The sequence below is a fragment of the Polyodon spathula genome, chromosome 38, assembly GCF_017654505.1.
Source record: "Polyodon spathula isolate WHYD16114869_AA chromosome 38, ASM1765450v1, whole genome shotgun sequence".
Classification (NCBI taxonomy): Eukaryota; Metazoa; Chordata; class Actinopteri; order Acipenseriformes; family Polyodontidae; genus Polyodon; species Polyodon spathula.
In genome coordinates this window covers 3,339,054-3,354,807 of record NC_054571.1, presented here as the reverse complement: position 1 = coordinate 3,354,807, position 15,754 = coordinate 3,339,054, and the positions used below count along the sequence as shown (strand labels likewise).

The window sequence follows — 15,754 nt, the reverse complement described above, 5'->3', positions numbered from 1 at the left end:
TTTCTATTGAGATCCTATCTCTATATCTCTGCAGGCTGAGGGAGTGTGATCTCATGGATGATTGCTGTGAGGACCTGGCCTCTGCTCTCCGTACAAACCAATCATCCCTGAGAGAGCTGGAGCTGGGAGAGAACGACCTGAGGGATTCGGGGGTGAAACTGCTGTCTGCTGCACTGAAGGATCCAAACTGTAAATTAAATAAACTGGGGTAAGTAAAGACTGGGTGTTTGTGTGAATATTACATTACTGACAAGGAGGGATGACAACTTCACTTCTCTACCCCTGTTCTGTTCTCTCATCTCTTCTTTACTCTATTTTCCACTCCTCTCCTTCTCTAATAGCACTCCCCCCCCCCACTCCTATCCCATAGTTATAAACAGATACAGGGGAACACCCGTCATTTGTAACACACACTTTTGTGTCACTGGTCTGTCCCTCACAGGACTGATTCATGTGTCATGCAGATTGAGTCCCTGAGAGAGAGAGAGCGAGGCATGTATGCTTTACATTGTATCCGCCTAGAGCTGTAAAGAATTTCCAAGGATAAATATAGGAACTTTCTTCTGCTACCTCGGGACGCGGGATTTGCTAGGAAATCAGGACTGTCCCAGCCCTATAAGGACTGTTGGCATGTATGCTTTACATTGTATCCGCCTAGTGCGCGTGCACAGAACATGCTCTACAGACACAGGCATCCGGCTTCACTGCTGATCCACTTTCTTAAACAACATTAAGCACATATTTCATACCTGCGTCGTTATTTATTCTGCATCATTTTGTAACGCACCTTTTCTTTGGGTGCCAGGATTGAACCACATATGCGGATATTATGAAGATCGACAGCGAGAAAAAATAAAAAATCATATTCAAATTGTAGAGGTTAAATTACAGTGGTAAAAGTATTGGTAACATTGAAAATATGGTGAATATGTATAGACAGGGATAGGGGGTGCAGAGAAAGGAAAGGAGGGTGTGTGGGAGGAAACAAACACGAGGTGGGAAGGATCTGTTTAAACCTACAGTACCACATAAAAAATCATTAGAAAAAAGTCACATTTCGACTTGAAAATAAGTCAACATTGTGTTGTGTTTCACTTTATGTCTCAAGGACACATTTTATATCCATGCTTGGCTTGAGTCACACATTTGGGATCTGTCTCTTTACAGTCCCTACTGGCCACGTTAAGTTATTACATGTCAATTAAACAATACAAAATGAATAGATAAACAAGATGCAATTAAGGGTAAACTTGACCCATTTTTATTTCAATAGGAACTTGTAGCAACATTAATAAAAAACTAACTTCTCTCTCCTTGTGTTTTCCAGTCTTGATTGAGGGAGTGAGGACAGGAAGGTGCCAGGCATTCCAAAGAAGCCATGTCCTCAAGGAATGGCTGAAGATGATGTCTGGACACACCCACTGTGACATCACTCAAACAGACCACACCTACCCCTCTTGAGTGCAATGGTACAATAATAATGTGTTTTTAATTTCATGCATCTCATTGTTTGGGTGCTAGAAAGAATATATTAAGACCTGGATACAAAAAGCAATAACTGAAGAACTGACGCAACGCATCACTGAGGTATCACACCTTAACCAACAGCCCTCAATACTCCTGCAAGGACCTTATCTGTCTGACTGTCTGTCTGTCTGTTAATTAATCAATCAATCAATCTTTATTTTATATAGCGCCATCACAAAGCGCTTTACAAGATGCAGGAACAAGAAAATCCATAATACTTTAAATACAGAGAAACGCATAATACATGATATACAGTAAAAGAAAAGGATAATACACTAAATACAGTGGAAAGTGCAGAATACATGATGGTAGCATAATACATGAAATAGTAGCAGCAACACATCAGCTAATAGCAGATATCAGGCTTAAAGAGCATGGAAAGCAAGAGAGAACAGGTGGGTTGAGAGCTGACAGTGGGAGCATCACGCACCAAAGCTGGGAAAGAGTTCCAGCCGGAGCCATGAAGCTAAACGAGCGTTCTCCAAGTGTGGGGCACTTTTGCTTGGGGATAATAAGCAGGCCAGAGTCAGTGGAGCTCAGCTTGAGGGCCGGGACACAGCGAGTCAGCAGGTTGAGGAGGTCTCTGCGTATAAACTGAAATGACCTTGCTGGAGTTGTTTACACAGAGCCAGTGTTACTCCTCTTGGGACCTTACCTTCAATTCGAATGCAGGCTTCCTGTGTTTGAAAAGAATACTCCTTAAAACAATACTATTGAGAAACAGCCCAGCTTGAAACAGACTGTAAAAGCACTGGAACCTCACAAAGCAGAAGATTGCCACCAGCACACAACAGCTTCATATATACATGGCTAGATACACGTTCTCCAGGCTGGGAGATGGCTCTAATGAGAACATGCTTGCTGAATATAACTGCTGTTTAATTATATGAGAACTGCGTGACTCATTACATCCCAGAGCAGAACAGGGAGGAGAGGGTATCCCTTCTGTGCTCTCATGGTCTGCACGGCTGTGCTGCCCCATAGACTTGACTGAAAAAGACATTCCCAAATATTACAATTCTGAAATAGTATCTGACTAAATATATTTTTATTGAATCAATAAAGTACTTTATGTATAGTTACAATGTCAAATCCCCTATCCAAGTTATTTTACTTTATTGGCATGAATAAAATAGTGTTTTCTTCCTAAATGTGTTCATATTTACAAAAGACAATGTAAGAGTGAGAAACCTTTCTAAACACTGAAACAACCACTCGAGCACAACCACTCGAGACACTGAAACAACCACTCGAGCACAACCACTCGAGACACTGAAACAACCACTCGAGACACTGAAACAACCACTCGAGCACAACCACTCGAGACACTGAAACAACCACTCGAGACACAACCACTCCAGACACTGAAACAACCACTCGAGACACTGAAACAACCACTCGAGACACTGAAACAACCACTCGAGAACAACCACTCGAGACACTGAAACAACCACTCGAGAACAACCACTCGAGACACAACCACTCGAGACACTGAAACAACCACTCGAGACACTGACACAACCACTCGAGAAACAACCACTGAAACAACCACTCGAGACACTGAAACAACCAGACACTGAAACAACCACTCGAGACACTGAAACAACCACTCGAGCACAACCACTCGAGACACTGAAACAACCACTCGAGACACTGAAACAACCACTCGAGACACTGAAACAACCACTCGAGACACTGAAACAACCACTCGAGACACTGAAACAACCACTCGAGACACTGAAACAACCACTCGAGACACTGAAACAACCACTCGAGCACAACCACTCGAGACACTGAAACAACCACTCGAGACACTGAAAACACTCGAGACACAACCACTCGAGACACTGAAACAACCACTCGAGACACTGAAACAACCACTCGAGACACAACCACTCGAGACACTGAAACAACCACTCGAGCACAACCACTCGAGACACTGAACAACCACTCGAGACACTGAGACACACAAACCACTCGAGACAGAAACAACCACTCGAGACACTGAAACAACTACTCGAGACAACTGAAACAACCACTCGAGACACTGAAACAACCACTCGAGACACTGAAACAACCACTCGAGACACTGAAACAACCACTCGAGACACTGAAACAACCACTCGAGACACACCACTTGAGAAACAACCACTCGAGACACTGAAACAACCACTCGAGAGACCACTGAGACACTGAAACACCACTCGAGACACTGAAACAACCACTCGAGACACTGAAACAACCACTGAGACACAACACCACTCCACTCGAGACACTGAAACAACTCGAGACACTCGAGACACTGAAACAACCACTCGAGACACTGAAACAACCACTCGAGACACTGAAACAACCACTCGAGACACTGAAACAACCACTCGAGACACTGAAACAACCACTCGAGACACTGAAACAACCACTTGAGACACTGAAACAACCACTCGAGACTGAAACATCCACTTGAGACACTGAAACAACCACTCGAGACACTGAAACAACCACTCGAGACACTGAAACAACCACTCGAGACACTGAAACACCCACTCGAGACACTGAAACAACCACTCGAGACACTGAAACAACTACTCGAGCACAACCACTCAAGACACTGAAACAACCACTCAACACAAGCAACCACACAACCACGCATGTACATAACACATAACAGTAAGCATGTACACTGCCTGGCCACAGAGGACAGGTTCATGTTTATTTAACCATTTAGTAGAGTCCTACTTTGTAATTCTGTTCTCCAGGGAGATCCCTCGTAACTCAATCTTGGTTATCTTCAGCTATCCTTATCCAAGAAACTCAAGCAAAGTTGACATTTTCTCTTGAAAGCAATTGGAAGTTATGTGTGAACCAGTTATATCATTAGCTGCTGCAATTCTGAACTCGCCATACCAAATGGATTCTGACAAGTTCCTATTCTGCACCATGGTCTGACAGTGATCTCTATAAATTGTCTGATTTCCTTCTAGGTTCTGGAAACAGAGTTTACACTTTCCAACAAGAAGCTGTATTTGAAAAATCTGCATCTGAGTGATTGCAGCAGGAGCACAGCTGGATATATCCAGCGCAGGCAGCTAAGAGTTAATCAGAAGCAATAGGAAGGGTTGCAGGGGTCAGATAAACTCGTGGACGTGTGTGTTTAACATCCAATCACAATTAGAAGGAAGAATTTATATAGATGATCAAAAGAGATTGTGTGTCATTTTTTGTTGTCTGTTTATGTAGGCTTCAACAAGAAATTAAAACGTTTCCTAATGTTCTTTTTTCATCCGGGAGTATAAAATGATTGTGATTCCGAACTCCATTGTAGATTTCAACAAATATATTTTATTAGACACAGTAGAGCAGCTGGATACTCTATTTTCCTTACGCACAAGTTATAATAGAATCAACAAGATAATACAATGTTTGAATTAATAAAGGCTTCCCTTATGACATTACCCTGTATTTCTTAACCTATCAGAAAAGACAATTACATACCGATGCATATGTTTATCAACCAATCAGGTCACTGACCAGGTGGGTCCAGCTTCCTCTTATTGCCTGCAGTGAATGCAACACCATTGCTTCTTTGATGTTTTACTCACAAAGTCATAACGTCATAAAATTAAGTAAAAGAAGGTTTTTGCCCCAAAATGTTATCTCTGAGAAAACACAGGGACCCCTTCAAATTGCAGAGCGGTGCACTTCAAAGCTTTCTCCTTACCATCTGCCTTTCCTGCTCCAACAATCAACATTAAACCCAAAATTGTCTAACTAACCTAACTAGCTCTAAAACCCAAATACTAACTCAATCCGAAACCCAGTTAATTTTATAAACTATAGTTTCCCGTAAAGTGTAACTATAGTTTCTAAAACAGTTTATAGTAAAAACTAAAAATGAAAGATTGAAATGTATTTGTGTCTTTTTTTGTGGATTGGAGAAAAATTAAAGACTGTGTTCTTCCATTACATTTACACCTGTGTGATTATACAACAGTGTTTGGAAACACTTTGCGTGAACCTGAAATTGAAGCTGAATTGTAAGGTTTGGTTCAATACTTTACAAAATGAAACTTCTTCTAAATGCAGAAACACATAACAGTAAGCATGTACACTGCCTGGCCACTGTATTAGGACCTATACCCACTTGAAACGACATGGCATAGACTCCACAAGGTGCTGGAAGGTGTCTAGTGGGATGTTAATCCATTCCGTCATTAATATTTCACACAATTGGTAGAGCTGGGCAGAGGATCATGATGGAGAATGTGTCATTCATGCTCAACTGGATCGTGCTGGCCGTAGAAGATGTCCGAAGTTTCTGTCAAGTCTGTAGCCATTGTCAGGGCGATGTCAAGTGGTAAGGTCCTAATAAAATGGCCAAACAGTGTAGGTGGCAAGTATGTGAAACACTGTATCAAGTATATAAAACACTGAATCAAGTATATGAAACACTGTATCAAGTATGTGAAACACTGAATCAAGTATGTGAAACACTGTATCAAGTATCTCCATGCCTAGGATTTGCTCCACAGTAGACATCGTGACACACATTCATACAGAGAGGTGCTGGAAATCTAAAGTGTACCCCCTAATCCAGCTCACAAGGGAATTGAGCTTGGTCAGCAGTGGTCTCAGCCTAGCCCCAAAGAGGGAGTATTCCTATAATCCACAGCACAAACAAACCCCAGCACCAGTATATTCCATCAATTTCCTATCCTTGCTTTAGGCCACCTACCCAGGACTCCAGACCCCTGAATCCCTATCCTGGAAAGTGTTCACTTTTATTATAGGTGAAAACAAAGATGAATTGGGAAGCACTGAAATAACCCAATGTTTGAGCTTAGGTAGCCAATTTTCTGATTTAGTTGATATTCCTTCAAAATGTCATCGACTGTCAACCACTTCTTTTTACTTTCATATCAAAATGTAATTGACTTTCAGTAGAATGCTTTTAGCAATCTACTACTGTCTCGTTGACAAATCTACAGTTTTAAATGTATATATATATATTACGCAGATTGATTTCAAGTTTGATTCACAGTTGGTGCTGCAACATTCCAGTGGGCATCTGCTATCTATTAGAACCCTGCTAGAGCTGCAAGCTGACTGGCTGATGGTACTGAACCATTTTCCAATTTTAGATCATAGCTGTAATACCTGATGCTCCATTTCTTAATTCCGGTTTTTATAAAAGCAGTTTAAAAAAATATATAAGATTACAAGATGTTGGTTAGAGCTTCGTCCGATTTGTAGTTAAGCTATTTTATGCTCAAGTGTTTTGAATATGTTTTTATGAAAGTGTTTTTTCACAGATCCATTGTTGTTTTATGTTGCAAGGTATGTCATTCAGCTTGCCGTCGCTAATCTCACCACAGTCTTCTTTTCCTAGATTGTTTGGTTCCCCAGGATTCCACATTCTAAACAGTAGAAAAAAAGTCCTTTACGGGCTGCAAGGTTCCCTGTTTAAACGATGAAGCCCTTAGACTGCAACACACATCTTAATTATCTGATACTACAGAGTGACAAATCTGTGTACACTGTAGTCAATCTAGGCCCAGGTGCACGATCATCTTGCAGAGTACAGTCTACAGAGTAACAAAACCATTCCAGTACATTTAACCTATTATGTACTGGCAGCATTGTTGAGCTCTCACATGCTTCCCTGTATGAAACATGCTCATATTAAGTTAGTGAAGACAATGCAACAATCAAGTACTTTGCAGAGACTTCAGTTACACTTTTTTATATCTCTTTTGACTTACCAAGTGATTTTATTATTCGTAATTTAGTAATTCATACATCTAATGGATTACTTTAATTTAATTTACATGCACATTATGGTAACGGTGAATTAGATTGTTTAAATGAAGCGAATAAATGTATATGAAGCGAATGAAGAATGTATAGATCGTTCTTTGCTGATTCTTCAATGCTGCAATTCTGGTCACGTGAAGGATAACACATCACTCATAGGAAAAGTCAACGAGTGAAGCTTCTGTGAGTTTGGGTTATAAATGGCAAACATTTTGAATGTTTTGCTTTTGTTTGGATAAATACAGTACCAGTCATAAAGCCTGAGCCCACCACTAAAAGGCTCTATTTACCTAGATTGTGAATACATGCACAGGTTTCTGATTTGTAAAACACTAAACAAATGCATTTAGTAATCTTGATATTTTTTGTGTTTGTTTTTGTATTGCAGACTGTTCTTTGAGCACTTCTGAATCAGTCACACTGCAGCTCGAGAAATTCCTTTGCTTACAGCTTTCTTTGTGAAAATGTGTAAAGCTTCACTCTTGTGTGTTTCTTGTGTCACCAAAACTCCTTGATAGAATCACAGCCTTAATATGTGGCATGTACTTTATCCCTTATACCATCTTTGTCTTGTAATGTTAGGACACCGTTTCTCAAGCACTTACCTCCCATCCACTAAACTCCCATCCAACCACTTCCAGACCCCTTCTGTCTCCAAATCACTCATTCCAACCAAGTGATCCACTCTAACGTTGCCCTTTAAATAGTTCTGAAAACACAATTGAGGAAAGAAGTTGGTGAATAACACAATTATTTTTAATAATGAAGCATACATTAAAAATAGCTCAATTGGAACTCTTTTGAAAACATTAACCCTTTGTGGTCCATTCATTCAGCGCCTGTCAGGCTCGTCAGGTCTAATTTATTTTCACACAAGCTGTTTATTTTACACGTGCTGTTTAAAAGTAATTTTTTTTTTCATAGTAAAACAGGTTTAAAAGGCACTGCATATCAACATGATACTTCCAGGTTCCTGGAAGGCTCTGGTCTTCACTGAGGAGTCCACAGAGAGCATTGACTCTGGCACGCCCACGGGTTAGGGAAGCTAAATGGGCAGGACGCCCTGCTGAGCTACAGTGAACCCTGCTGGCCAGGCACCTGGTGAGCACTTTATTTGCCCTTGACATAAACTTGGGATTAGGAAACTATATCCAGATAGTTATTTTCATTATGAATGGGTCAAGATTCGAATGGATTCCATGCTTGTTTAGACACTGGCTGATGTTTTATTCATTATAATTAGTGATGACGGGGATAAGGGGGTGTCTCTTACCAGCTCTTCATCACTGTTGATCACTGCAAGGTCCGAGTCTTGGGATTGACAGAATTCTCTTGCTTTCTTCCAGTCTCTGCTCTCCTTGGAAAAGTAGTAACATTTACCACTAAACAAGGTCCATTCAGAAGGGCAGGTCTTGATGACACACACTGAAACGAAAAGGAGCAGGAATGTGTTAAGCTTCTTTCTCCTGAGTTCTGGTCAGTGCTTGGAAAATCCTTGCCTGTGATTGGTTAAAACCTCATCATAGGTGGAAAAATGATTGAACTACTGCCCTAACGTCCTTACACCACCTGTCAATAGTCTCACTCTGGCATGTGATTGGTTCACATCACTGTCAGTCCCGCCCCCTTTCACCTTTCTCCCCTACACTTTCACAAGAGAAAATGGCTGAACAGAGATTGTGTGAATTGACAGAAAATGAATTACAAAACACACTACAAGAGAAAGATGCTCCAAACACTAAAGTGTTTGATTAAAACATCACTGTCACTGTTTCCTGACTTTCTAAAATTCAAACAAATGGAACTTGATGAACAAATATTACAGGTGGGATATAAACTGGATTATGCAGCAGCCAGCAAACCTAGACAGAGAACTTTGGAAAAACTTTGCTAACTATACGGTATGAACTTCAAAAACTTTTTCTGTTATTTATTTCTGTTATTTTTGTATTTACTTATGCTGGATCAGCTATATTTAAACAACATGTATAAAGTCGTGTTTACTATCCAACCTTGCCTCTCTTATTTTCTTGACTGATTCATATATTAAATATGTACTGCAGACTCAGCTCACAGTGCAAAATTAAATGCCCCTCGAGAAGACTGTTATTACCTCCAGAGTACAATGCCCACAGCCTGGGGCTTCGGGCATTATAGCCCCCTGTCAGTAACAATAGTCTTCCCTCACATGAATAATTTTCTACTATAGCCCTCCTCTCCATCCATATTTTATCCATATATATGTGTTGGTGCTCCTGTCTCTGTATCACTTACCTTTAGAAACATAATTTTCCAAGTTTGTAACATTTGCCATGATCTTAGAATCTGAAAAGACACACACGTGCAAACTGGAGTTATTAGAATAAAGTCTCTAAACTGCTCTCACCAAAGAACTTATTTTGTTATTTGTAAGTTAATTGTACCTTTTTCCTTCAGGAGAGTTTGCTCCATTCTCAGGTTTCGTATTTCTTCGGTGCCTGAAAAAATTAAAATAAACAGCGATTCTTTGCCTGTAAACTAATTTTGAACATTAATCTGGGAAGAAGTTGAGTCGGCCAGATGCATAGCTTCTAACAGCAGGTATGTAAAGAAAAATAAATCTACAGCAAGTTATTTTGTGAAAAAAAGCAGCTGTTTATTTACATATTGCAGCGATTGCAACATAATAGAAAATTATATTGGAGTGTGGCAGGATAGCCGAGCAGTGGTGATGTTCCCAGACCAGACAGCTGATAGATAAGACACATACACAGGCAGGTATGTGTCTGTATGAATATCTTACCTCAATCCTTAACAGAGTTTGTCTGCTTTTTGACTTCGTCTGACTGGGAGGGCGGCTATCCTGCAAACTCATTTATGGGCAGGAATACCTCGAAAGGTGACGTCAAAGGCCAAAGAATGCAGTGTAAAATATGTATAATGTAGTCGTGTTGTCTCGTCTATGTTTTAATAAATAATCTATCACATGAGTTTCCTGACTGAAATAGATTCCACTCTATCTAGAGTCTATCCCCTCAGCCACTATAGTCTATAACAGGCTTTCCCTTCCGTGTGGTGGAACTGTGATGTCAGTGTATCAATAGAGATATACAGTACACAGTATAGAGAGAGGATGCATAACGAGGCTCACAGATATTCATATCAAAGAATCACTGAGACATGTATATCACAAACTTCAATCAAGCCCTCTCTTTCCCATCTTTTTTCATACATTTCAACACATCAAGCCATTCAACTAATAAGAGGCCTAGTGGATAAACTAAATATATCATTCAGGGAGTGATAACTCTAACGTGTTCTAGTGCCACTGAGCCCCTCTGAGTGAAGGGGCTGAGTACCGTTTGCTTTCAGGCTGATCAGTGTGTTCCACAGCTCCTGTAGTTCGGCAGATATTGCAGAATCTGAAAAACACATTCAATTCTGATAAAGACATGCAGAATCTGATAAAGGATAAGGCAGTATCTGAAGCACGCTGGCATGGAGCACTGCCATTGCTTCAGCAGACAGCAGGTAGTAAGGTATTTGAGTAAGTTTAGAAATCGTACCAAAACTATATATATATATATATATATACACACACACACACACACACACACACACACACACACACACATTAATTAAGATAACTTGGCATAAAATCAGCTCTAAACATTGTTTTTATTCACGTCATTTTAACCCAAAAGGAGGAGCTAATCAACCTTAGCTTGCATCTCCTTACGCAGAGCTATCTGAAACAGTTCTGTAAACTGATCTATCTGGGACTGTGAGGCGAGAGTGTATTAAATGGAATGTCCAGACAGTAATTTATGTGTACAGAAATAAAATAATTTATTTTTATTTTCTATACACAACAAAAAGGATTAAATAACAAAAGAAAACAAAATGGTGTGAGGGAAGGAGTGCAGGGGTGAGATCCAAAACAAACTGTGATGACTCGTCTTTAATTTGTCTTCGTGGCGACCCATACATAAACAAAAAAAAGACAAAAGAAATGTTAGTGTTTTAAAATTCCCGCTGCACCAAACCAGTCTCTCCCTCCACCCGTTACTCCTCCTATTTTACTTTCGGACCAACCCCGAACACAGTAGTACGTTCCCTTTAGTATGTAATGTCCCGCCTCTGTAGTCAGTGGAACACCAATCCCCAACCGACAAGTGTCCTTCTCCTTCACTTGACTCCAGTGGCTGGAATTTACATACTCGTACTTCCGCCCCTCACCAAGGTGCCGCCCCTCAAAAGATGACTTTTGCCATGGTCACGAGATCTTGGTAAGGGAAGTCCCGAGTTGGTTTGATGCCATCTACTGTCGGGAGGCTGAATCACAGACCGAAAACCCTTTGACTCATCACAGGGACCAACAAAAAAGTGCTTTGCATTCTTCTTTCCCTGATCTCAAGATCATGACATACCGTCCCATCAGATAATAGCAAATCCATACAGTATGAAGCCCTTTTCATACATCATTATAAGTATGAATGAAGAGGCTAATTCACCAGCATGTACTTCCCACTAGTGGAACAGAAACCAAACCAAGTATAGAAGTATCTCCTTGATTCACAAGTTGACTGAGCTTTTAGTTTGAGAGAGAAACCCGTACCATTTCCTTTCCAAATTGTCCTTGAGTTTCTGAGGTTCTCGATTTCAGCAGAGATTTCCGAATCTGAAAAAGAAAAAGCACTTCCGAGGAAACTGTCCCCACATAGAGGCTCCCTGTATACAGAGTCTGGTGCACGCCGCCTTGGAAACACAGCCATTGGATCATGTTCCTCAGTGTTCAAAGGGTTTGCCAAATGTTCTCTCTTATTAAAAAGCAGCAGGTAGGCTGTGTGTTTCACTTGCAGTCATGTGTACGCTAACATTTTCTATGCAAGTTTAAAAATGATTTCTTTCTGTGCAGTCTATGTAAGGTGCTGTATCATAACGTGTCAATGCGGCACCTTGATCTATTTTGTGTTAACTGTGTGCTAAGTAGGCTGCGGTAATAAAAAAAATGCGTTAAAATGAATTTGTCTCAATTTAAAATAATCTTTTATTATGTTTGCATTGTACAGTAATGTACAGCATGGTTCATTTTGTGTTAGTGGTAAACCCACAGACTAAAGAAAGTGCACTAGGTACTCATGTGATTTGACTACTGTACTTGATACTGTATAGACCTACTGTACATGTTTATATTTATCAATAGGATAGCTAACCGAGGGACCCTGTAAATGCATGACCGCTTGGAGTGCAGCCTGAGCCATGCAGCCCTGGTTTGAATCCTGTTCCTGCTGAGCTGTCTGTCTTGGCTGGGGAGCCACAAGGAGAGCTTCACTTGCCCCTGTGCACTCATAGAGTTAGAGAGGAAATTGGCTTGCGGTGATTCACTTCATTGTGCTTCAGCGACCCCTACTGCTTTTAATCTTTATGTGGGTTGCAGTGTTGCAATGATAAAACTAACTGATTCAAAAACATAACGGGGAGGTGGGCAATCCCAATTGTGTATCATTGTACTTGGCATTTATTTCTCCTGTTGCAAATCTGTTCTTGTTCTACTTAAGACTTACGTTTTGCAAATGCCTCGGAGAGTAAGATCATCCACACCATCGAGCTAGCCATCAACAGAGTGTAGAGAACAACAATGGATTTGCTGCCACAGACATTGCGACCTGGAAAAACAAAATACAAACGTAAGTGGCCTTGATATTGTAACACTAGCTGTGCCCTGGACGCACGTTAAAGGGGAAGTTTCCATTGTGTGTGCTGAAATATTGCTGTCAGATTGAAGTACTTTAAAAACCTATATGAAACGGTTGTTGTCAGTGGAGCATATTGCATGCAACGAATACATTTTTTCACGTCCTTGCTTATTTTTAAACTGAATTTCTGAAGTGAGATGGTTTTAGAAGTCACCATCAGGGGTATGCAACTCAAATTTCCAAGAATGAAAAATCTCTGCACAAAATCACAGCTTCATAGGGGATAGAGATTACCGCTACACACCCCCAGGGGTCATTTTAACCATCTCATAAAAACAGTAATATTTGTGATTATGAGAAATATCCACTCGATATGGACGCTGTTTGTTTTCACAAATCCAAGATTCAATAACTGATAACAGGGTTGGGAAGCCCTGCTTTAGGCTAAAGCAAAGTGCAGCAGGTATTCGTTTGATTTGACTGCTGTACTGTACACTGTAGCGGCTGGCTATGTATGCTCTTTCTCATGGATTGCTCTTTTAGACTCCTTACTCACAACTCACTCCCCTTTTAGGAAGCACAACTCTGCCCAATCTTCACTCATTGGCTCATTCCTAGTGCAGTACCCCATTGGCCATGCATACACCCCGCACCTCTTTGTACATGATGCACCCACAACCTCACAAGGACAAGGGAGAGAGAGAGAAACCGGCATCAGCCATGAGACAGATTCACACGCCGCAGTGCATAACAGATTACACACTATTGGAAACAGAAAAGTCCCACCTCCTTACCCAGTCCATAACACAGTCCATTTCCATGTATGCACCCCATCGCTACACTACTGTTTAGGTCTACTGCACAGATTTCTATTTTACATAATGCAATATCTACAGAGAATACATGGATGTTACTTCAGCGCAATGACTTATACATTTTAAATAAAACGGGCATTATAAATTTGTGTGCGGAAACCTCGATATTCCAGACAACCTGTCTTTCTCCCGACATGTTCGGTTTAGTGAGGGACTGCTGTAAGTGTTTTCAATCCGAGGAATAACAGAATGTTTAAAGTCAGGTATTCTTATGTTTCGACAGAATGGAGAAATAACACAGCATGGTGAACAGCAATGTGTTCGTTTTTATTTATTCAAAAGCTATTGTTAATCCTTCTTGAAGTCATATGGCCAGCACCATTTGTGGAAAAACTACCATAGAGTATATTTACAGAAATGAAATTGCCTATTGCCAGTTTTTTTTTTGGTATGTGAAAAACATCTTCAAACACCCTAATCTGTGAACACATGCAATAACATGGGACACTGTGGGAAGCTAGGTAGACTGCAGTGAGCAGCTATCGTTGAGAAACCGTGCCGGGAATGAAGAGCTTACCTTTAGTCTTCCTGGGTTTAAGCTTCCCTTTGCGAATCTGTTCCTCAGATTCAGTCGATTCTTCCATGTGTATATAGTTAACTTCCTCATCCTCGTCATCGTCGTTCGCAGGTGGCTGACAACACATTGTGCAAAATGCCACTGCTAGAATTTGAAGCAAGACCATATTGACCAGGGTTTTAAGATTGTGCTTTAAACGTGCAAACACCACATTGGTTTCATATGGTACCTCACATACAAAGTCTATCTGACAGCTATGCATTGGTTTTGGAATCCATTTTGCTCCAATCTAATCTTACATATAAGAAACTGCAGGTTTTTTTTGCAGTGGTATTCATCCTTCGGTCCTATTCCTCTCTAACATTTATCTTTGAACTTAAGTTTATTTTAGTATTTCTATATATTTTATTATGTGAGAACAATTTGTAAACAATACCATCTTTTTATATTTATCACGTTGTTTGAAGACGACACTTGCGTTAAAAAATAAGAAAAACTAGCAAAATTGCACAAGTGGACCTGCATAGAATTAAACAAAATAAGAAGGTGGCAATAGACAAGTTCATTTCTGCACACACACCCTATGGTAGTTTAATTAAAGGTGTAGCAAGTTCCTTAGTAAATACGTGTCATTTTAAATGCTACTGAAATCATTTATTCCATCAACCTTGGCTTCACATAGCGTAGAAAACATTTACTGCTCTACCCTAACAGAAATGCTTTCCCTTCAAACACAAGCCCAAGCAGGGCGGCAGGTCAGTCTTGAAACTGAAATGTACCTGATCCTGAGTTTCTTTTCCTGTCCTGATATTTTCTTTGTGCAGTTTGTTGATGTGAGTCAAAATGTTCAAAGTCGTTACTGTCTGCCATGCTGCCAGCCCTGCAGTGATCCGGACACTCGGAACCGTGACGGTCTGACCGATGTTTCTCACGTCACTTTCATTTATTGCTGTCACTAGATTCAGTTCTTCATGTAGCAACAGGAAATGTAGAAATAAAATGACTTAGCAATTTTAATTTCCTAAAACTAAGCGAACTTCCCAAGTCAAAATCCTACCGAAAAAGATTACACAAGGACGCTGAAAATAAAGGAAGTGCAGAGTATGCTGTGGTTCAAGTTCCCAGGATTTATTTCTTAGTCGATTTCACAATAACATTTATAGCACAATAGCATTTATTTCTTAGTCCAGTTTACAATAGCATTGCAATGTGTTTATAGGTTTCATAAGAAATATATGTAGTGGAAACTAGGGGAATCAAAGCAATATTTGTATCTGATTGTACACCTCTTTTAGAAATTAGTGACACCGAAAGATCCTTCTAATGAACGTTAAGAGATACACGTT

General features: G+C 40.3%; 1 protein-coding gene across 3 annotated transcripts; it reads right to left on the bottom strand.

Annotated features, from left to right (window-relative positions):
• Positions 1-4,846: 4,846 nt before the first annotated feature.
• Positions 4,847-15,369, bottom strand: LOC121304459 (CD209 antigen-like protein C). Of its 3 annotated transcripts, XM_041235613.1 has the most exons (10): positions 15,188-15,364; positions 14,409-14,552; positions 12,885-12,986; positions 11,936-11,998; positions 10,677-10,739; positions 9,762-9,815; positions 9,613-9,663; positions 8,612-8,763; positions 7,944-8,047; positions 4,847-6,941 (listed from the first exon to the last, which is right to left on the bottom strand). In XM_041235613.1, the coding sequence occupies exons 1-10, from the start codon at positions 15,276-15,278 to the stop codon at positions 6,815-6,817; spliced, it is 951 nt and encodes a 316-aa protein (XP_041091547.1). In that variant the 5' UTR covers positions 15,279-15,364; the 3' UTR covers positions 4,847-6,814. The 3 variants fall into 3 exon arrangements, with proteins under 3 accessions (XP_041091547.1, XP_041091550.1, XP_041091549.1); XM_041235616.1 differs by lacking the exon at positions 14,409-14,552 and having other exon boundaries at positions 15,188-15,369; XM_041235615.1 differs by lacking the exon at positions 11,936-11,998 and having other exon boundaries at positions 15,188-15,366.
• Positions 15,370-15,754: the final 385 nt, after the last annotated feature.